Source organism: Colletes latitarsis, chromosome 1, assembly GCF_051014445.1.
Source record: "Colletes latitarsis isolate SP2378_abdomen chromosome 1, iyColLati1, whole genome shotgun sequence".
Taxonomy (NCBI): Eukaryota; Metazoa; Arthropoda; class Insecta; order Hymenoptera; family Colletidae; genus Colletes; species Colletes latitarsis.
In genome coordinates this window covers 44,639,552-44,664,165 of record NC_135134.1, presented here as the reverse complement: position 1 = coordinate 44,664,165, position 24,614 = coordinate 44,639,552, and the positions used below count along the sequence as shown (strand labels likewise).

The 24,614-nt window shown below is 40.5% G+C and overlaps 1 protein-coding gene across 1 annotated transcript in view; it reads left to right on the top strand.

Annotated features, from left to right (window-relative positions):
- The window catches only part of Blo (bloated), a 190,523-nt gene extending 167,700 nt beyond the window's left edge, over positions 1 to 22,823 (top strand). Inside the window, exons 4-8 of the mRNA XM_076768507.1 lie at positions 16,476 to 16,691; positions 19,735 to 19,895; positions 20,171 to 20,382; positions 20,504 to 20,779; positions 21,609 to 22,823. Of these exons, the coding sequence (XP_076624622.1) occupies positions 16,476 to 16,691; positions 19,735 to 19,895; positions 20,171 to 20,382; positions 20,504 to 20,779; positions 21,609 to 21,802 (1,059 nt within the window). The 3' untranslated portion in view covers positions 21,803 to 22,823. The remainder of the gene's footprint in view (positions 1 to 16,475; positions 16,692 to 19,734; positions 19,896 to 20,170; positions 20,383 to 20,503; positions 20,780 to 21,608) is intronic.
- The last annotated feature ends 1,791 nt before the right edge of the window (positions 22,824 to 24,614 follow it).

Sequence of the window (24,614 nt, the reverse complement as noted above, 5' to 3'; positions counted from 1 at the left end):
AAAAGTTGTCTAATACTTTTTTGTAGGTACCCATGAGCTCTACTTCAGAAAAAAGTTTCATTGAAATATATTCACTATTATAGGAGTTATGGTTGTTTGAAAATTGAACCATTTTTATAGGGTTTTTCTCATTTTGCGGTGTCAAGGACCAACTTTTCGAATATTTTTGCTGTTTGTACATATTCTCCACCAAAATACGTGTAGTTTGCTTTTTTAAACATTAAAATCGTCCAATCCGTTCAGAAGTTATGACGTTTTAAAGATTCCCATGAAAATTCGGGCAGACATTTCTGGCCAGAAATTATATTTTCGGTAAGGAATTTTTTTCTCGAAACTGAGTAGGATTTCGGGGGTATGTCTGTTGACCAAAAGTGCTTGCAATTGACCCCTACAACTAAAAATAATTTTTCCAAGACGATTCGAAAGTCTTTTTTTCACCAAAAACTTTCTGCACTTACTCGAATTTTTTTCTCGAAAATGCGCAAGATTTCGGGGGTATGTCTATTCACCAAAAATGATTGTAATTGACCCCCGCAACCGAAAATAATTTTTCCAGAACGATTTGAAATGTTTGAATTTAATTGTTAATAACTTTTTAACGAAGCCTCCATCAAGAAATTGATATTCTTGATTCTCGTCTTATTTTGGACTCTAGAATCCTCTATTAAAATTTTTCCCAGGGGTGGCCGAACACCCTGTATAAATGAACCATTAGAAGACAAAATAGGCACCATGTCCAAGTCACATCGTAACGAATAAAATAAACATCGACAACGATTCCCTACTACGTAAAATAGAAAAAAAAGTATAAGAAACGAAAAATCCAGGTAGGAAACTGCCATGTGATCAAACACAACGGAACAGTCTACTTCCCCGCCAATTTGTTTGGAAACCAGCGTCCCTACAATTTTCAAACGTCGACGAAGGGGACGCGAACGTGGTTCGCTTTATTATTATTTTCTTCCAATGTATCGCGTTTATAACCGATATTCCGTGAATTTCCGGATCGAGAGAGTGCCTTCTTCATTGCGAAGAGATTACCGAGGGCAGATACTAAGAAAGGTTCGAGACCATCCCTCCGCAGCAGCGGAACGGCGTGCAACATGGCGAACGTAATGGACGATCGTTCACGAACGGCTTTCACACGATAAACAATCGATACCGACGTCCTGTTGTTAATCCGGAATTATCGTCCCGAGGCTGGGTGGAGGCTGTTATCGAGAAACCAGGAAGCAATTGGAAGCTCTTTTCTCAGAGTGAGCTATTCTTGACGCGGATCGCTATCGTTCCGCAAATTGTCAAGTCGTTCCATAAATAATGTCCTTCCCGTATCTAACTTTCATACGCCAGAAGATCGGAATCATATTTATTAATCAACAATATATTGGCCATTATTTTCTATGACCGATACTTTGCCAGCCCTCTTCAAAATTGCAACTTTATTTCCTTTCGAGACAACTATTGCTTAAAATTGTGTATTCTCTAATAAATTTTATTGGTCATTATTTTCTATGACCGATACTTTGCCAGTCCTCTTCAAAATTGCAACTTTATTTCCTTTCGAGACAACTATTGTTTAAAATTATGTATTCTCTAAAACAATCGAGAAAAAATAACACCTCGCCACTTTACCCACATTTGGACACTGATGAAATAATTATCACGTGTTTGCATCGAATCATAGTATTACGAAAAGATACATGTGTAATAACAGTAGTCAAAGAATTCTATGTCCAGCTGAAATGTAATATAATGTAAAAATGAAAATTGGTGTCTTGTTCGAGCAACGCTGCTGGACTCAACAAATCTAGCCTAAATGCGTTGTGTGTTGGTCCACTCTGACTTTAGAATACCCGATTTTAAGACACAATACCAAAGGAATGTTTGTAACATCAAAGTACTTTTTATTTCATAGAAGCGATCATTTCAAATGTGATTCTTTGCCCACTCACAGATTAAGTGCTTCGTTATCAGAGCTTGCTGGCCGTTCTAATCTCGCTTCGCCTGACATGCGGAAGTTGCCGAACGAAATTCCAGAACCCGGTCGCTTGACATTTTCTCACGTTTATAACATCATCTCGGTATACCTCGCAGATAACCTTTCCAACGATCGTGACATCGATTCACCTTCCTTTTTTTTTGAATTCGTACAGTACTCAATGCCATAAATTAGTTTCGTCAGCGATTGTTCTCGTATCAGGTTAATTTATATCTTGTTTCATTTCTTCGCAATTAAGGTTGTACTTGTTTCGATACGATGCATTTTTAGTCAAACAAAATATGTGTATTTTTTTCGTTATCTCGAAAAACTTATAAACTCTGTCTTGAAACCGAGAGAGAATGGGCTGTCGAATGAATTTGAAATATTTCAATCCTCCATCTTTCGTCTTTTCGTGGTGCTCTTCGTCGTGTTAAAAAATGAAATTCCCTGCAACCGAATCGTTCGTCGTGGAAATAAACGCCGATCGGCCAATGGGATTTTCCCTCTCTAATGCCGAGTTATTTAAAAATCGCGCCGATGAATAAGTGCGTCTGTCATTCGGTAAATAAACGATTTCGTTCCGCGTGATCGCTGAGGTGTCTCGTAGCGGCTGACGGTAACATCTATTCCGACGAGCGACCGCGACTCACGCCACTCTGTCTCGGCCGACATTGTAACGATCGCATCTAGATCCTCGACTAAGGTTACTGCTGCTTCGTGCCAGGAGGGTGGACGTTTCCACTCGATCGGTACTACCTCGCGAATAAACAGTAGGCACGGTCCGACGTGAACGTTTCAAATTGGGAACGTTCCCTTAGCTATTTTTCTCCTCAGACTCAGAAACGGTACGTAATTCTTAACCATACGCGGTCCAAGAGGTTTTTGATGTTTCAAACAACCCTAATTCACAATAATGTATCTAACACTAGCTATGCAACAACAGAACTGCTCAACAGTCCAGATTTTCTTTTGCATAATCTTTACGTTCTTCTTACGAATATGGAATAATTATATTTGAGCTTCTGTTTAAATATCAGATACAACCAATCCATTAAGAACTTTATAAATGAAAACACTTTTTGAAGCTTTTTACATGTCGATCTGGAGTTTTTGAATGCCAAATAGTCAGATGGTGAGTTGTATCATTTAAAACATTGGAGTGCATGTTTTTTAGCTTCAAAAGTATCGGCAAGTTCTCTCCTTTACCAGGATGGATAAGATGAATAAATACGAGTAACTGTTGCGACAAACGATTCAATACAAGTATATAAATGAGAACCATCAGAAGCTGAATATGATATAAAATTTCAAGAAACATCATAGAAACTTAATTAGTATTATTGCACGCAATTTAAGAAAAGTGTACAGTTGAGAGACTATTAAGATCGCAATGGTAACTTTTTTATTATGAGGAAACAGGGAAGACCAATTTTGGAAGTAACTGCAAATTGTATCGGGTCAGACGATTCGGTCAGCCTACGTAACGTCTGTTACTACTTAATAATTACTCGACGCCAACCACATTCCCCTTACGCGTACCACATTCTTCCTAATCCGAGTCTGATCATTTTCTTCCTCCTGCGATAGTAAAGATCGCACGATGCACTGGAAATCCTTGTGTTTCGCGATATTCTATAAATTTAACCTTGCGAGATACAAATTACGAGTCTCGTTGATTTGATTCGTTAAAAATTAAAGTATACTTGAACGCAATCAGAATATAGTAAAGTGCACATACCGGGAGCAGATGGAACGCGGAAAAGATAGATGGTTAAGAAAACCCCGGTTTCCTAATGAGCTACTAAAAACGGATTACAATTGCACTTTACTACGAAACGTGGCATACCACGAGCTTAGCCTCGTTAGTATCGTGGAAAGGTTGGTCACTTATTCTCGGTCGCCTCCCAATACCTCCCGCGCTTTCATTAAACGTCCAATTTCAGTATAATGGCATTTTACTTGTGATCGTAAACGAACGAGAGAGCAGCTAATGAAGCGATTCGTACTAATCGTTTTTATAGCCTCACGTGTACAATACAGTATGAATTATAGCGGTTCTCAGCAACGATGCAAGACTCTTCGCTATGTAATACGATAAATCAGCGAGGAAGAAACGTAAACGTTTTCGTTTTCATTTGTTTCGCGCGAAATTATTAAAATTTATGCATATTGTTGTGCTATTATCGAAACAAGATGTTTATAAATTGTAGGCAGAAGCTTCGAAGAGAAGTTTTTACACCCTTTACTAAAAAATATTTAATAACCTTCGCAAAAATTGTTACGAAAACGTAGATGTTCAGCTTCTCTATAACTTCAAAAATGTGCGTTATACGAAAAAATTTTGTGTACAAATGTTGTATCGTTTAAAGGGGTACATTATGTAGGACATTTACTTTTTTTATAGGTGAAGGCGTTTTAGAAATTTGAAGGTCAACTTTGTATTCTTAAATGAAATTCTGAGTAAAAAAGTGTTGATCTGTATCAACCCTAAACCTAATAACTAATGAGCAATTTCAATTTATTTCTTGACAATTTTCTTCAACTGATATCAAATTGGAGACTCAATCTTATCACAGATCTCTGCAGAATAGTGAAAATTATCGAGAAATAAAGTGAAATTACTCATTAGTTATTATTACTTATTGTATATAATTGTCAAGAAATGAAGTGAAATTACTCGTTAGCTATTAGATTTAGGGCTAACAAAGGTCAATACTTTTTTACTCAGAATTCGATGTTCTTTCATATTTTGATATAAAAAATATAGTATTCTATTTACAAAAGACAAAATTGATCAATTGATGAAATGGACTACGTAATGTACCCCTTGAAGCCATGCAACATTTGTATACCACCCTCTATAAAGAGGACAATGGAAAAGGAACGATTGCAACGAAAAATTCGTGAGGAACAACGAGGAAGAGATTCGAACGGTAACTGCCATCCACCCTTTCCCAATAGGTGGGGCCGAAATGAATACAGATCAAAAGGGAAAGGAAGAAGATGTAGCCGAGGCAGTGCGTGCCTCCCGGGGATAGACGTCTCCTGACGTCTTTTTCAGAGTCGAGACGAGGAAGATACGCGGCGCGGAGAGTAAACGCGCGGCTGCTGTCCTCTTCTTCTCGTTCTTCCCGGCACGATGATGATTTCTCACAGTCTGTTACACGGACGGCCGCCGGTATATCGTTTATACTCCCGAGCTGATGTACACGCCGCAATAACAATAACAACGAAGCGCATTGTAAGAAACTCCGTAGCGAGGGAACACCAACTCCTGAACTGCAGGAGTGTTTTAAACGCTCACCGACAGCATGGTTGGGCGAGATAGATAAGGGGTTAAAAGGTTCTCGGCCGTGAGATCGCGAGATTCTCGAAATAGTTGTACCATTAACGAATCCTAGCGCGCCTCCGTGCCTCGTCCTATGCGAAAACATCCGCTCTCGTAGTCGAGCTGTTGTTGGAATTCGAGCAAGGGACGCCAACGCGTAGCCATTTTGTAGCGACGTAACATAATTTTGGCAACGATTTAATTTCTAAATTACGATCAACTTGAATTGGAACACGTAGATTCCATCTTAAACTTAACCGACGATCCGTGAAAACTATAATTTTATTATTATTTCTTTCGTCGAATGTACTGAAAATGTAATTTAATATTATATGTCTACTAGGGATACGCATTCGTTTCAACAGATTTCAAAGAAAGATTCACGGAAGAAACCTCGGATTACCGTTGACTCTGCATCGTGTCCGGTCGTTATTTAGAAATATGTATTAACGCGTTGTTTTGGCGGAAACACCGTTACGATTTATAGTCTGAGAACGATCGTTCCGTCCCCGGTAACGTGTACGATCTAACCCGGTCTTATCCGACAGCTTCGACTATATATGTAGATCGTACGGCCCACGCGTATGGAAAGCGGAAGGTATCAATGAGAATAGCGGATTGCGATTCCCGGGAACGTGCACTGCCGATAACTCTTAGCCCCGAAGACCTAAAAATGCCCGGATATTCGTATCACTTGCAGGATAGTAGATAACCCCTCTGTCTCGCTTCTGCTCCGTTTTAAACGTGTTTTCTTTCTTTATCGGTGCGCCTTCCTCTTGCCACGAGAAGTTGCCGACAAGGCAGTCGTCGATTGCAATTTGCCGATACGATTCTACCTGCCGCGTTGCGCGCCGTGTTTCCTCCCTTTTTCTCTCTCTTCCACGTTTTCATCCTCGTCCCTCTTCCACGCTCTCGCCCGTCCCCCGTCTCCATCTATTTATCTATATCTTCTTCTTTTCTGTTCGACTTCGAGCATCTTAAAATCCCCGTGTCGGGGCTAGTCGGTTTGTAGTAGGTGGCACCGGCAGATACATCTTTCCCGTGGTAACTACCCGTGGAGCATCTTTAAGCGGCGTCGGGTCTTCGGTGTTTCGACTGGTCAATATGTATCGCGAACCTCGGTCGTGTGTAGATGGCACAGTGTGCACTTGCAACCTAATGCCGCCACGGGTGAGACGAGATACCAAACAGATACAATCTTTCTTGCAACTAAAAGCGGCTCTATTACCTCTACGACCCATACGTAACCGTGAACTACGGATCAATCGACGGATGCGTCTAGAAGATAACCAAAATCCACAGATCTTAAGAATAGGCTACAAAACATGATACACTGTGTATCATAGCTGTAAAACTCTGAAATTTTCAATTTTTATAGGTTGCTGTTAAAATAACGAAAAACAAAGTATACCATATTTGAAATTGTGTTAAGAGACAATATTCTGCCGAAGAATATAATACACTGCGTGTCATAGGTATAAAACCACTCTGAAATTTTCAATTTTTATATGTTCAAAGAAGAATAAATTGTAATTTTTTTTACGAAGAATCGTATTCTCTCCGGTTGCTCCGCGTATTTTAAGATATCCTGTACGCCTAGAACGTAAGTATCGACTGGTGGATTAGGATGCAGCTTGTCACTGCGGGAACCACGCGGCGTGACGATTCACAATGGATCGTTTTTCTGGGTAAGCACAGCTCGATCGGAACTCACGGCTTTTTTATAATTTCGCGATGGTTAACGACGTAGGGTGACGAGGGAACTTGGCTCGATGTCTCAACAATTGCGCCGTTTGCGCGCATTGTGCGCGCGCGCTGTTAAATTCATGGTAAGATACTATAGCATGAGAATTCGTTTTGTGGTTAGGAAAACGCCGCGCCGTGGAATGAGGCAGGTTCGAGCATTTTGAACAGCTGTGAGAACGTTTGCACCGCGTTATTCCAGAACTTATTCAAAGGCAGAGACGCAACCGTGGTGGTCTTTCGCTCCCGTAGACTTTAATAATCATTGAGTAGATGAATCGTATAAAAAATTGACTATATTTTCTTAGAAAAGAACTTGTTACACGATCTAATATTTATTTAGAACATTCCCTTGATCCCAACCCCCCAGAAAATGCATTTCCTTGTGAGGAAACGACACAGTAAGAAGAAAAAACCCTACAATACAATGTCGAAGCGAGCAAGCAAACGAATCGACAGTATGCCGTCGACATTGTCAATAATAATTTACCGGATGTTGCATCACGAATCGTTTTCGTGAGACACAAGGGGACAGATGCCTGGACAGAGGGAGCGAGTCGTGCGAACTTGCAAATAGGCTGCAATCAGCAGCCGGTTATTCAGGCACAGGAGGACGCTGGCGGAATCTCGTCACGATCAGAATAATTAATATTCATCGACATCGGCGAGGTACCGACCAAGGCGGTCGCTCTCATTCGAAGTTTCTTCGCTTCCACTCCCCCTTCCCGTCTTCTTCTTAGCCACCGCTTGGCCTCGCTCTCACCGACACTCATCGATGTCTCCTCTTTTTCATCCTTGCCTCTCTCCCCCTGTGTTCCGCGGACTGTGTAGCAAGTTCTCGAGGCGGTCTCGGACCGATCACGAAAGTCCGATAGTCATGGCCGTCCGTTTCCTACCCCGGTGTCATTTCATCAATTATAAGCGCCGATGGAGATACAAGTACAAGCGCATGGAGGCATACGAAACGCTCGTGTATCGCGCGCACACGTGTACGTAGCAAAGCGTAGAAGGGAATATACACGGTCGGAGCAGGGTGCCAACCCATCCGTGGGCGTTCCGGCCGATTCGCTCGAATAGTCTTGAAATGATCTCTCGAGAGCTCGGACTTTCCCATGCCGTGGCACAGCCCCATTGACAGCCAGGGCAAGTGTATCACGGAGGATCCTAAGTATTGTTGCTCCAAAGAAAGTAAACCGCACCACCAGTCACCCACCCACCCATCGGCGTGGACCTTCGATTATTAATGGCAGCGGCGGTGGTCGCTGGTCCGTGCAACACGGGCGCAAAAGTGTGCATCCGGTTTTCTACCGGCGTTCTCGCTCTTCTCTCCAACCTCCTAGAAACCTCGTGCTGGCGTTACCACCGTGAGCTGCAACGCCCGAGCGGACGACCTTGCGCACTCCGCCAAGAACAAGAACCATACGAACGCGAATCATGCTCCAAGGGATCGATCCTTCTTTTCATACGTTCATTTTTCGATTTCGCGCCGCAACCGTCGAGAACCGGGCTGGAAAATTAGGCAGGCTGCAGGTTCCTTAACCCTTAAGTGGACTCACAATCTCGGATGAATTATTTTACTTCAATTGGTAAATGAAAATCAACTTTCCTTCAAGGGGGGAAACCACTGTGACGGATTGAAAAAATCGAAATTTTTTGTTTATCTCTTTTCAATGAAGATTCTAAAATATTGTAAAATTCGCAAAAATGACAAAATTACAGAAGATTTAATAGATATAGAAAATGTAATATGCGTAACGCTTGAGACTAAATGTTTTTTGCTGTTCTCATTTGAAAGTCTTTTATTATTTCTGCTATGGTAAAGGTTTCATATGAAGGGGAAGTGTTTTGGTCAAGATAACTATGTGAATCAAGAATGTTTAGGCTAGAGCGATAATTGGCAACTTATTTAGTTGTAATTTAATTTAACGATGGCTATCCAGGATTATTACAAATAATGAAGGTCCTCGATCTTAAAATTAGACCACAAGCAGACGCATATCGTCATAAAACAGGACATACTTCGACACAATCTAAAAATAATTATAAATAACATAAACGAACTTCAGGAGTTCTCATTTAGTTTTTAACAAGACGACTCGTAACTTGGTCTTTCTACAGTTCAGTGGAACGTAGTATTGTGTGTAAAATATGGATACAATCGCGTAATTTTAGCTTATTGTTAGTTGCTAGCCTTAGGAAGACTGACTGAAACGTTTGACCCGATACGACCCACAATTTCTTTCAGGACTGATCGATTTGGTCCTATGGAACTCCATCGATCGAATACCATAAAACGCACAATTCTGTTACGTCTTAACAATTGCACGACCAACGGAGAGAGCTACTCACGTTTTAGAAATTAAAAGTCTCGTTTCTAACCCTGTACCATAAAGATCCTATTGCTGTGCAAATTAAGCAATCAAAGACCATGAAAGTGCAACAACAAGAAAAACGTCACACACTAGAATTCTTGAACAACCATATGTCATATCTACTTGAGCTTGACCGATGGAACGCGATGGTCCCGCAATTCATTAATCCTCTCTGACTAATTTCTATGAATCGAAGGATAATTTTTGTAAAATTTTCACTACAAAGCTGCCAATTATCAGCTATATTCATCTGCGCTTTTTAAAAAGAAACCAATAAAATGGAACCGTGGTAACCCATTTGTCAGGCGTTTAGCACAATCCGAATGTAGTCGTTTACAATCTGTTGTAAAAGTTTACTTATAGATTTGCAATATTGAAAAACATGCAGCTTTCATTAAGTATAAATAAAAGTATCATTATAATATTCCCGTAAATTATTTCTACAAATTTTTATTCGCTCCAGTTTCGAATCATAAAAATTGCACAAAATTTCGTGTTTCGAGTACTAATTTTAAATAAAATAAAAACTAATTTCAGGGTTTAACTTTTAATTGATTTTGATTCTCTATGCCGCAGTGTACGTGTAAATAGAATCGTACGATCGACTGTACACGTTCGATACTTATATTTAATCAGTTGTTGTATCAATACCCTGAATTTGTTACAACTCTCGTGCACAACAACATCGTGTATGTTCTGCTGATCGCTGCATCACATTCTGCTCCAGCTCCAGTCGTCACGATATTAATTTATCGTAAGTGCAGCGGTACATCGTAATAAGAATGCGATGAAGGATCGACAATGATTAATGACAAAGGTGCATCCAGAAGACCGTGTGACGCAACAAAGCTACTTCGCCAGCAGGTTTTTCAGATACATGTGCTATATGAATTTACGACTTTCGAGACCGTTTGTCAGGAGCACGCAGATAACCTGTTAAATGAATCACTCCGGTAACTATTATCGTATCGAATACTCCAGATTCAAGTTCCTTATAAGAACATTGGACTCTGATTTCTTCGTTTAATTCACGATTGACATTCCGTAAACGATTCTTTAAATATTCCATGTAAGTAAAATTGCCAAAAGAAAGTTACTAACTGTTTTATTCGAAAGAAAAGGCGACCGTCGTGTTCCGCTAGAAATGAACCAAATAAAACAAGAAGAGATCCCAACCCCCCAGAAAATGCATTTACTTGTATCGAAACGACGCGGTGAGAAGAAAAAACCCTGCGACACAATGTCGTAGCGGGCGAGCAAACGAGTCGACAGTATGCGTCGGCATTGTCAATAATAATTTACCGGATGTTGCATTACGAATCGTTTAAGGGCAGGAATAAACATATGGAAGAACGATCTTATCCGATTCGCATACCAAAGATCCAACCACGCCTCGTCTTCTGTCGGCGATATTCAAGATCGGCGCTTCTTGCGTTGCGTCTCCGCAACTTTTTCCCCGGCCTTCTTTCACTTTTCTCGGTCGTTCGCCACATCAGATCGTTCTTGCAGATCTGTTTGACCAGGCGAGTACCCGGTTACACGCGTGTGCAGGTGAACCGTGATATGGTAGGAGGAGGAGGAAAAAGGGGGTAAGGGGCTAGAGTGCCGATACCCCATTACGCGCGATTCGTTTATTTTGCGGCTTTGCACGTTACAGATCTTAGTGTAATATTCCTTTGTACTTACAGCGGCGGGATCACCCTCTCATTATACTTTTTATCGCGCCGACATTATACGGTGCGCGTTCTATTTCTCCGTCGTGCTCCTTCCCTCTTCGACGTCTTCGTCTGTCTCTCCCTCTTGTTTCGCTTCCCTCGCTTTCAATTCCCTTAAACTCCCGAGCGGCCGGGCTCGGTTTTACGATACCACACCGTAATCCCCGGCAGAGGCTCTCTCGCCACGCCGATTCCAAAAGAAATTGCAAGACCGCGGGATCCGGCAAAGAGAGTTAGTTTCAATCTGCGTATATTCCATTTAAGATGAACAGTTTTTTGCTGTACGACCGATTTACGCCTCGTTCTCGTGCACCCGCGCGCGCCCGTACCACCGGGGGGGAAAAAAAGGAGGGAAAGAGGGGAGGAAAGGGGAAAAAGGACGAAGGATTCGTTGGCGTGCATAGATGCTGATCAACTTCGTTAAAACGCGTGCGTTTCTCGGGAAACGATTCGTAGGGTGGGAAGAAGCTTAATTGGGAGGATTTACGCGGCGATTTCAAGCCCCACTTCGTTGCGTGTTATCGATGATGAGAATCTTGTAGATGTTAATGTCGATCTGACCGTATTAGTACCGCGGGCATGGGCAACATAGTTTGCGGGTAAACGTCGTACAACCGTATCTCCTTGGCGCTCGCGGCTAGTTTTCGCGCATGTAGGGAGAAAAACGATTATACGCGATATCTGGAACAATCGTTATTCGTATACGACGGTTTATAAATTATTATAATCAAACGGCGTTTATCTTTAATAGCTGGCGGGAAGGAAGTGCTTGGTTGATCAAAGAAGATGACCAGTCGAGATTGGAATATCATTTTCGTGACTGGCGGTAAAAAATATGCGTGCACAACGTTTTAAAGTCAATAATCGTGTAACGTATAATATGCAAACTTAATAATATATTTAATTATAAATCGACGTTTCTCTTGGGAAGTCGTACGCTATCGTGGACGTTGTAACCACTCCTGAAAACAGTGCTAGAAGCCTTCGACTAGAACTGCTATCGATTAGTCTGTTACGAGTTTTTGGTTGTTGCTCACAATTCCAAAATAACGACTTCCGTAGATGCATTTTAATTTTTGGAAATAGGAAAAAGTTACGTGAATCAGAATCAGGGGAAGATAAGGGCTGTGGTACCACAGAAATACGAAACATATAGTAAAAATTAGATCCTGAGAAGAACAAGTAAGTTGCAATTATTCGAATAGATTCTAATATAATCTTAAAGTAATAGGATAATTTATTATACGCATAACCAGCTCGAAATGTTTCGTACCATAGCTAATGAAAGTAATCAATTGGACCGTAACTCGCAAATTCTACCCGCGAAGGGTTTCTTTTGTCCGTTGCCGAGGTGAATCTTTGGCGCATTAATGGATTCTCTCTTCTTCCCGCCAAAAAGCTCGGTCGGACAAAGGAAGAGAAAATCCGTGGGGTTAAAAGGGGTGTCGGTTGACGTCGTAAATCGCCTCACCCTTGGATTTATGCGTAATCTACGCTGACCTACGGCGGACGGTTTAATGTTGCAGAGTTATGCGTCGAGGATGAACAGGGCGAGAGCGCGCGGCCTGTTACGATATACGCTCAAATATGCATACAGGGTGTTCGTGCCATTATTCACCTACAGTTTTCCCATAAATGAACTGTATATAAAAAAACAAAACCAAAAAAAGAGGGTAAAAGTTCGCTGTATTTTATGGAAATTACGATGGCTTGAATCAATGATCGAAACAAGAAAAAGAATTCGAATTATCGCGGAAACTTTAATTCCTTTTAAACGAAACGATATAATCTGTATATATACAGGGTGTTCGCGCCATTATTCGCCGACAGTTTAAAAAAAGTTCATTGCTTGATCGCGACCCGTGTCAAACTTAAGAATGGGAATGATTCAGAAGCAAGAAAATTGGGTGTCGTACGAGTTGAACCTGAGAGATTTCGGGAAAAAACGACTGAAGCAAAGTTGTGCACCTGATATGTCAATGTAATTATTTGGAATCTTATGTAATCCTCAATTGGTTCGTTATTTTTTAAATGATTACGCGCAACGCGCAAGTGTACACGCGCAACGTGGTGTGGCGCGCGCGTGCGATGGTGGGGGGGGAGACAACGGGGCCCAACGGGGCCCGTAGGTGCGTGCAGGCGGGCAGCACGCGTGTACCTACACGCGCCCGATGGCGGCGAGCGGACGAGCGCTTAGGTACGTAACCGACCTAGCCCAATCTCGACGGCCCACGCCAGTTTCTGCGAGGGAGTAGCCACGGTATAACGCGTTCCTGGACGAAGCTGGAGTGTACAGAGAAGGCCGACGCGCGGAGACGAGAGGAAAGGAAGAATCAACCGAGAGGGAAAGAAAACGGTAGAAGAGGAAGACCAGTACCGCGGTACTGTAAGAGTTAACAGGGCGGTGCGTGGGTCACAATGCCTCCAGGGTACAAAACCCTCTGCTCTGTCTTCTTTCTCCTTTTCTTCCTCGCCGTCGTCGTCGTCGTCGTACGCGTCCTCGTCGTCTTCGTCGTCGTCGTCGGTACGTGCCACGACTCGTTATGGAAAGCATACGAGATATTGTTGCTCGTATATATGGAGAGTACGAGGGAAGCGCGCCGTGCTTGTACTATGCAGATGATTCCGCGATATGGGCTATTCATTGTGAGTCATTTAAGAGTTTATGCGGTGGGTACGGGCCATGGCCGCGTACGCGCGATATGTTATTATATTGCGTATCGAAAGGTACGCTGGTAACGCATGCACCGCTCGGGTTGATCGTAGCTCGCGGTCTTTCGCGCCGTCCGCGCCGGGAACGCTGCGTGCCCTCTTCTCCTGGAATATATAACGAGTGCAGGTGTATTGCCGGATGCCAGCCGTCTTTCGGCTTCTTCTGCAAACGTACGCGAACAACGTCTGAGTTATGCTTTTATATTGTTGTATTGCCAGCTTCCTCTTCGTCATAAATCGCCCGAGCTCGCCAACCTGACGATGCCTTCGTTCTCGTAGATATTTTTTAACACGTTCGCCACGACGTGACCCATACCTGCGTCACTGCATGACGTTTAAATCAATCGACACGACGGATATGCCTCTCCAACGGAGGGAATCACACAAAATGTACAACGGGACTCTGTTTACCCGAACTCTTGTTTATTCCGACTGTTAAGGATTCTAAAGGAACCTTAACATCACGGGGTTTATGATAGGGACGTGATTTTTCCGCTGTTTTTAAGGATTAGGACCTCGAGACATTTTTACTTGATAAATTACGTTACGGTCATTAAGGAGTCTCCAAACTCCACACGGGACTTGGAATCCTTGAAGCTCTTCCTTGCCTCAATAGCGATTGACTGGGGGTCTTTGGCTTCCCCCAAAGATTGTTTATTTATAAAAGGAGCAACGTTTTCGCTCACCCTTGCATGGGGTACCTGGACACTGGACAGCAGGGTGGGCGGGAAAGTGGCAAAGGGTAAGAAACACCCTGCCATGGTGACAACTTTGAGGATTAGCTTGACCAATCCTCCCACCGATTAACACTATGCGTTTTCGTCACCTTGGTAGGAGAAGCCAAGCTTAGGTTAAGGGTAACATTAAGATTTCGGGTTAGATTCGTTTAATTTGAAATCAGTCAGTAATGTATTAACATAGCTGCATATATCAAATATAAACGAAGATAAGTACTGTACGATTTTTACTAACAGGCTGGTTTCATACGTAGTGAGAATTTGCATTTGTTGTACTAACAATTACTGAAAGTTCCGACTTTAGTAATATATTAAACAAAGCAGCATTGAGCTATATGCCTGTATCTGTATTTTAAATGAAAATCGACTGAATCGTTAGCTGTATAGTTTTAAGTGACAGTCACTGTATATAAAATTGAAAATTTTAGGGTGGTTTCATAGTTATCGCACGCAGTATATAATTTTTAACAGAATCGGGCACAATTCACCGAAGCCGAAGAAACGCATCGGTCGAGGGAACAAAACCGTATTTTCCCGGCGGGGATTATACTCTTCCACGAGAACTAGTATTTTCTTATAGCGGGAACACGGATAGAGCACACGTTGGATAGTCTACTTGCCGTACCGCCGGCTCTTTTGTAGAGTATCGATGAATAAACAGGCAAGAGTTGCGATAAAACGCCCGAAGCTCTCCGTTCCCGACGCGTTATGCATGCGATGGACCAAGGGTAAATGACGGAGATGGCAGCGTTGATGATGGTGGTGATGCAAAACATGATAATAATAATGACGACGTAGACGTCGTCGGGAATAAAACGGACACGCGTCTGCTGCGCGGAGTTTTGCGCGTCCGAGTCGACGCGCTTGCGATGATCTCGCGGCTAGCGGAATGAAACGACGATGATCGGGAACGCGGTACCCTCTGTAACCAGTCGCGGGAACCATCGTTATCTTCATCTAATTTCCCTCCCCCCGCGACTTTGGGTAACGAAATAATTGGAAGGAACGGAAAGAACCGAACCCTCCAGCTACCAATGCGCGAATCAAGTTATACCACCCACGTGATTCGCCTCTGATCGGATTACCTCGACGATGGGTCCAGTTTTGTTCTTCAACCGACACGGTACATCGAAGATCTTAATGCTCTGTGCAAATACACGCGAAAGACTGCTTCTCGTTTCGATCGCTAGTCGAAACAACAGACAGAAACGCCCTATGGATACTCTGAGAAACAGGTTGCTTTATGGGGGGAAACCACTGTGACGAATTGGAAAAATCGAAATTTTTTTTATCTCTTTTCAATGATTGGAATTTTAAGAATGTCCCCCTAAAATATTAAAGTAAAATTCGCAAGAGTAACAAAGTTACAGAAGACTTAGTAGATGTGGAAAATGTAATATGCAGAATATTTGATCGAATAATTAGTTTCGATGTTGTGTTAAAAGAAATATTGACTTTGTCACAGTTTTTTGACATTTTTCCTTCAAAGTTCCATCATTTTATAATAAATAATTATTTCTAAAAATCCGTACGTGCAACTGAAGCTACTGTCTTATAGTTTAAGGAAATTGCATGATTTCTTGCTTCATAACTTGCAGCGAAAAATTACATGTCCGCCCATTTCTAACAAATTTTTGAAGGCCTCTCACGCTGGTCCCTATTATGGCTATAATAATTAATATTATAAGAGTATAATAAGAGTCTTGACGAAGACAAAAAAAAAGTTCGTGACAATTTGCCAGAAAATTTGTATCATTTTCTAAGTATTCATCGACTTCGAAAATTAAGGACATTCGCAAAATCTTTTCCACTTTACAAACGAATGTCGAATATTTAATTTGTAAATTCTTCGACGATAGTGCATTTATATTTTGCGTATATTCGCAGGAGGAATACAGCCAACGCAGACGCCTATCCACTCCCAGCGGCAGTCCAAGTCCACCCAGGCCAACAAGGCTGTCGAGATCTACGGGTACGCTCACCAGAGACGAGGAAACCTTTTGCGAGTCGAGTAACACCCTCACCAGGGAAAATCAGGGACAAGAAGCCGAACGAAAGGGCTGGTTCAAGTCGTTATCCAGGAAGAACAAATCGAATATCAAAGTAAGTTGAAATTCTCGTTTCGAATACTATCCATTCACCGTGTCAAATTTTTTTCATCGAAATTAACTATTACGATTCCTGAAAACTGATCGAAAATCGAGTCCATTCTCGATCAGTTATTCGATGTTTTTTTATCTTGAATGGGTCAAAAAAAAAATGATAGAAAACAATGAGAAACAAAAAATTTTTAAACACTGCGACACTTCTAAGTCAGTCACATACGTTACACACATTCTCTGATAAAAATGTTCTAATTCTTTGCATTTCTTTCCTATGCGTTGATCGTAAATAACTATTTTGCAAAAATTGCCAAACATTAAATGTTGAATGGTTAAACAAGAGCATGCAACGTAAAGTATTCTCGTTCGTGACATCATTCACTGGGTACAGTTCTCTAAAGCAATCAAATTCAACAAATGTATGCATGAGACTCGCTCCAAAACTGGTAGCGAGTGGGCGATGTTTTTGTAGAGAATGGACTCTCTGTACTATGAAACTTTATTAGGTTTATGTATAATAATGCGATAAACGCCTTCGCGGTGACGCGGTACACGTTTCGCGCAAAAAACAACTCTCTACCCAAAAGTGATCATTTCTTTTACCTATGTATTTCTAAGTATGTTCATTTATATTTTCTAAATATACGATTGACAATATTTACTGATTCAAACATATTCTTAAATATATTATGTAAATTTCTTTTAAATATCTTCGCAAATACCAACCAAGTACCATCATATTATCAATAACGTAGATGATTATGTATTTTATATAAATATAAATGAAATTTCAGAGCTGTGTAAACAAAAATACCAGTTCTAAAAATATTCTCGCAACACCGAAAATTGTACACGAAGTATCTCTCAAACTATTAGCCAAGAGCGACTAAACTCGTACAGGGTGGTCCACACAACATATACACCTCTATAACTTTCAAAAAGGTATTTCGCTTATCAGACTACTACTCAATATTGTTGACTATTGAATAAAAATTTTGATAATAAAGGGTACAGCCGAATAAGAGGGTCAAATGTGCCCTTACACCAAATTTGACATACGATGGATCCATCGATAGAGCATCAGCATCAAACATTCTGTGCCAAGTTTCAACCCTCTATCTTGTTCGGAAGGGTAGTTAGAGGAAAAATTCGGATTATCGAATTTGTACGTATTTTCCGTATTTAATCAAGTACGAAAATTACGTAAAAAATCTGGTGCATTGTGGTTATCGAGATACGTGTTCAAGAATTTTTTCCGATTTTTCGATTCCAAATTCTAGGTGTGAAAATTAATTTAATTTAAATTATAATTTTAACGCGTTGGCTGCTACGATTATTGAAAGTTCTGTCGTTCTTATTAGAAAACTCTGTACCTATCTCGAAATTCCTGAGACGCAACGATTAGAAAAGACGGTGATTTTCGGCACATTGTACGGTTCGCGTCCCAACTCCCTGACGCTCGATGCTCCCCACGTAGAGGAAGTGGGCGTTGGGAGCCTAAAAATCCCAAGTCGAACATTTTTGAGAGTTAAATCCGATAACGAGCGGACGGATGGATCGTGGGTCCGGTTATCGGGTTTGCGGCGAGCCGAGTGAGCCGGTGCATTCATCAGTCAACGCGGGTCGCTACGGAGCAGAGCCATTAGGCCAGTACAACCTCCAATTACCAGTTTGATTAAATGCTTAACTAACTCCGCGCTCTGTGGTTTAATTTAATCGCGAGATTAAGTGCCGATCCAGGGGGCTGCCTAGCTTAACCATCGGTCCGCGGAATAATCTCTGTCCAGGGCCCCGATTCCGATCCTAGCCGCCTCGATAGAGGCCGTTCGGGATGATTGCGTGCGCGTGAATCTCGCCGTGGACGATGATCTATCGGGCGAGTCGGACGGTACGAGAAGGAGGATCATGAGTCATGAAGGCGCCACAGATGGAAACGAGCGGGAAGCAACGATTTTTATCCCCAGCTCGAAGAATATACCTTTGTGTTCAGCGTTATTCTATTTCACGTTGATTCGCAAAGATCTCTAGATCGCGTAAGCAAAGAACCTACGACTGCGTCACACCAGAGGCCATGATCCAGAATTATCAGCGCTCTCGACGTTTTCCATATTGCGCGTAAAGACGTTTTGGTTAAGTCTATAAATTAAGAACACCACCATGGGTCCATGATCCGTTTTATTCCTACCAGTCGCGAACAAGTTAGTACAGGGTTCTGGGGGCCCCGTGTGGAGGTGCTGTGATCCGATTGGTGCCTACTATTAGGAGACGGGATGATGGCAGACTACATACAAACTGAATCCCCTCCACTTGTTAGATTCTTAATTATGATAATTATTTACTTTAGGGGACCTCAACTCCGATTTTAATGATTGTAAAATATGTTACAGAAAATAAGATTGTGAACAACTTTTTTCTAGACATATTCGCAAAATTCCTTCCGTGCTACCACATTGAATACTGGCTATACGTACGCGTTCGTAGTAACAGATTGAATTCTATCTAACCGTATCGAAACAATGTATTGACGTAGTCGTTAGCTCAGAATAGTAACGATGAATACAATAAAAATTTCAATAAATTCTATGTCATTAAAATCACCTATCGTATAGGAAAGTTTTAATGAAAATGCCCCGTCGTTATGTTAAGTTTGTCGATGCCAACAAATCTTCTCTGAACGATGTTACCCTGGCCTTGATTCCATCCTAGCCAACGTCTCGTGGACGCACGATAAGGTACCGAAATTCCACGCACCAGGCTACTACCAAGATGGTATCTCAGGTATAGGAGAACATCGACTCGATCAAGGTTTTGGGACCTAATCGAAGCCAGAAAGTCCGCGCGCTCATTCTGTTCGCGTAGAAAGCGCGCACGTTTTCTCTCGTCCTCCGCTTTCCGTTCGATCCGTCGATGATGCTCGCTGATACGAATAATCTCTCCGTTACCACCGTTGTTTCCCTGTTCGCGCGCTGCCCACGGCAAACGGTGATTTTTTCCGCAAACCGTGACCGTTACCGCCGCGATAATCGATGATTTCGTTGTTCCAGGCGGTGGATAAGAAGCCCCGGATACCGGAGAGCGAGATCTTGACAACTGGCACCGAGGACGAGGAAGTCTCGTCCGCGCCCGAACGAGTCTCGGTGCAGAAGAACCTACGTTTCTTCGGCGATACGGATCAGGAGTCCGTTTCGTCTAACAGAGATCGCAGGTATACTGAAATACGCGTTATATTTTTAACAGAGAATCGTGCTGCCTACAGTCGCGGACAAAATTAAGTGGACAGGTAAGGGAAATAGGTATGAATTAGTTATACTACTTCGTTAAATTTAATTTATGCTTATTTCGTTTAGCTGTTCACTTAATTTTGTCCGCAACTGTAAACGAAACCCTTTTCTATCGATGATTTTACACAAAACCGAATTAACGATAATTGAAACCTAATCGGTTATCACCGGTGCTATAGTAATTATTCTCACGTTACAGAAACAAACGAGCCGACGACCATGCCTGTTCAGGGCGTGATGTTACGAATTCCAGTCGCCACAATTTGGGCATTTTGTCGCCGCCACGGAAACCACCGAGACTGGCCGAAAGCGCGTTGTCTTCCGGTGAGAGTACGACAGGGGACAGCAGCCAACAGAGTCAGAACTCTCAGAGATCGCAAAGATCTGTTGTATACCTCCATGCTGCTACAGGTGAGACTCTCTGAAGTCTATTACGATCAGCTGTGTAATGGTTACAAAATAATATACAGGATGTTAACGAATATTGATCAGAGATTAATTGCAGGCTTTAATCGTTATCGCGTTCTTTCAGTGGGCGAAATACCTGGTCCAAACGAGAGACGCAGAGCAGCAAGTAGGGAGGAATTAAATAGACCTCTACAATCGCATACGAGAACAGTATCGAGGAGCGTAAGCGTTCTCGCGCCTTGGAAGCCGCGACACTACAGAGAACCTTTCGAAATAAATTATGATCAACAACTGCACCCGAAGCCAATGGCGACCATAAGGCGCAGACAAAGAAGTCGCGAGACATTAAGTCGTCGAGGAAAAGACGCTCGACGAAGCAAGGACAATCTCTCGAAAACCGGTAAACCTTGCGATCTAATTCTCATCCGCCATTGGATTGTAGTACGAGCTATAGCCGGAACAAAATCAACTAACAAGGAAAGAGAAAGGCCTTCGGGTTACCGATTTTGTTGAAATATTACACACTTGTAGATTTAATTATCAGGTTTATGAATATATAACATTAATTATTAATCACAACTATGGGGTGTGATAGTAAAGTAAAAGACTCCTACCAGTAGGTCCCAAGTTCGATTCTCGATAATTACACAAGTTTTTTCTCTTAATATAATAATGAAATTCAAACATAGAAATACCAATTAACTTTTAAAATAAAGTCTCTTTATATTTATTAAAATATATAACGTATATAAAAATATAAAAATTTGGTATTGTTAATCAAGTAAAATTCCTCCATTCCACAGTAATTGAAAACAAAAGGAAGCATTAAGAGAACCATGTATTTCACAAGTGAAGAATAATTAGTGTTATAAATAAAGATAATTTATCTATATTAAAGAGAAAAAAAACTTATGTAGGAGCTATGGGGAATCGAAATTAGACCGGGTAGGAGTCTCTCACTTTACTATCATGCCCCGTGATGGTAATTGACACTTACTAGATTAAAATTACAAATCACAATGTCACTACTAATTCGGCTACTTTGTCTCTCTATTTCTCGTTCCTCCAAGCAAACCTAAATGCACATGATCTCTATTGTTAAATAAAAAAGACAAGCCCAAGATGGGGGATAGTTTCAGCGTTTAGTTGATTCTGTTCTTTCCGTAGCATAGTAATTGTATTTATAACAAATCGATACCGTACTAACGTTGAAACGCTTACTCTTTCAGGCACGATCAATCGCAGTACGTTGAAATCAAAGGACAAACAGAAGGTGGATAGAACTGTGTCTACGGAATCGTTGGCCACCAAGTCACGGAGCGTTAATTCGAAACCAGAACTAAGCAGGTCCACGTCTGTTCCACGCGATCCGAACAAGAGCGCGGGATGGTTCAAGCTGAAAAGCAAGAAATCCCGGGCTTGAAGGGGAGGCCATTGATCAATGCTAGTCTTGAGTTTCATAAGTAATTCGTAATCATAAGGGATCTAATATACACGCGTCGTATATCCACCGCGTTTCGCGGTGAACAATTGTACGAGCTACTATTACCATTTTGCTCTATTCTTCTAATGTACAATGCAAACGTCGAAACACGGAATAATTAATAATCTTATTAATCGAATAAAAATTTGGCAATTTTAATGCGTAATTGTAACCACGAACAATGTAAATTTTTTAATTATGCCAGTGAATTACTAAACCGCATTGCAACCACTTCTGTGAACAAATTATGACCACGATTTGAATTATGGTAACGAAATGTAAAATCGACTAAATATGTACACCTATTTAAAACATGTCCTTGTTTCCTTTGATTAACATTATCCTTTCTCGTGAAATAATAAACGAATTTAAATTAAAAAAAAAAAACGAAAGGTACCATCGAACAAGCAATATAGCTGGAATATGAAAACTTGAATGAAATACACGATTTTCGTTATTCACCTCACAACCTTTGAAGATGTATTCTACCATCGATAATAGGGCCTTCTCTCTACCAAATTTAGCAACTTAAATTTGTTGAGTAAGATGAGAATGCATTCGAGAAAGTTGCACGTTACCTTATAACGAACATGTTACTTACTATTTAGTAAGTTTATAATTACATTCAAGTCAACAAAAACATTCCACGATAGTGTTCATAATAAATTGTGAACGTAGAGCATGTGGTTTATGAAAACGGAAGAAATTATTTCATTTCACCGTGAATCAGAGTGCCATTTCCGTTCTACTAAGTCTATACACATTGTTCCAAGACAAATCAAAATTTCTGAACGTGCAAGATATTTTAATCTACAAATATAACAGGTAATATGTGTTAAGATAAGCTATAGCGTAATAGTTATGTATAATTTCTAAATGTTTTATTGTGCATAGATCAACCTGATCTTACTTACACACATTAATTGTAAATATTTGTAATAATAATCTTTATTTCTAACTATCTTCACTTCGCTTTATTGTTTCTCCACTTAATCTTTCTCTACAGTTATCAGTAATCACAGACTGCAATCGTTGTTACGGGGAAAATTGTTTAATGATCAAAACAATCGTACAAACAATATATTTACATCAGCAGCAGTGAAAAAACATCCCCTCACAAAATGCATAGAATTTGAACTGTTCTACTGTGATATCCAACCATCAACTCTATGAATATATAAATCTTTTTACAACTTTCATTCCTATTTGGTGCTACTTGCGTTACATGTATATATGGACAATTATGGTTTGCATGTAAATATCATGGATATATTGACAATTTATATTGCTCCATTGATAAGTTTGTATTATCTATTAACATAGTTATTATTTCTTCATACATGTAAGAAAAAATGTTAAAATACTTAAAGATGGAAATCCCAGAATAAACTATATTTTGTAACAGTTATTAACTTGAAATAAATAAATGAGCATAATACCAAATATTTTCAGTAATAAAATGCCATAATGTCATACATATTCCACATATTTTATAACAGCATGCAATTAATGTTAATAATTAACATTAATAAAAAAATTGTATTTTACATCGATATAACTAAATCGTAACAATGTACGTTCTTATCCCAATATCATGTAAGAACAAAACCACAGTATCAACTTTATTTATTACATACAACTAAAGTAGTACAAAATTAATTTTGTCGCGATTTAATCTAAATACTAACTGAAATGAAAATCATCGCCGAAAAATTCAGGCACCCATTCGAATTTTTTTCTCGAAAGTGCGTAGGAATTCGGCGGTATATCTATTCATCAAAAATGGTTATTATTGACCCCCGTAACCGAAAACAATTTTTTTAGAACGATTTGAAACTTTTTTTTTTCGCCGAAAAATTTAAGCACCTACCCCCTGTCGATTTCTCTTAAAAATTCATTTTTGATTTTTAGTAATTCTGTTTGACGCCCTATAGAAAAGTTGTCTAATACTTTCTTGTAGGTACCCATGAGCTCTACTTCAGAAAAAAGTTTCATTGAAATATATTCACTATTATAGGAGTTATGGCTGTTTGAAAATTGGACCATTTTTATGGGGGTTTTTTCATTTTTCGGGGTCAAGGAACAACTTTTCGAATATTTTTGCGATTTGTACATATTCTCCATCAAAATACGCGTAGTTTGCTTTTTTAAACATTAAAATCGGTCAATCCGTTCAGAAGTTATGACGTTTTAAAGATACGCACGAAATTTTGGAGTGACATTTCTGGCCTGAAATTATATTTTCGGTAAGGCATTTTTTTCTCGAAAATGGTTAGAATTTCGAGGATATGTCTATTGACCAAAAATGATTGTAATTGACCCCTACAATCGAATATAATTTTTCCAGAACGATTTCAAACTTTTCAATTTCGCCGAAAAATTTCTCCACTTACTGAATTTTTTTCTCGAAAGTGTGTAGGATTTCGGGGGTATGTGTATTCACCAAAAATACTTGTAATTGACCCCCGCAACGAAAAATAATTTTTTCAGAACGATTTGAAATTTTTTAATAACTTTTCAACGAAGCCTCAATCAAGAAATTGATATTTTTGATTTTCGTCCTATTTTGGACAAACATAAATATTTTGAACACCCTGTATAGTCGATTGACAAATGTTACGAGTTATATTTCATATAAAATGAATCTCACAAGAACTTATGGACCACACAACAACCCGATATAAATGAGTTTCCAACTGTACTTCTCGATTCACCCAATATTTATCCTGCCGTAAAACATTCCGAGCCTGTC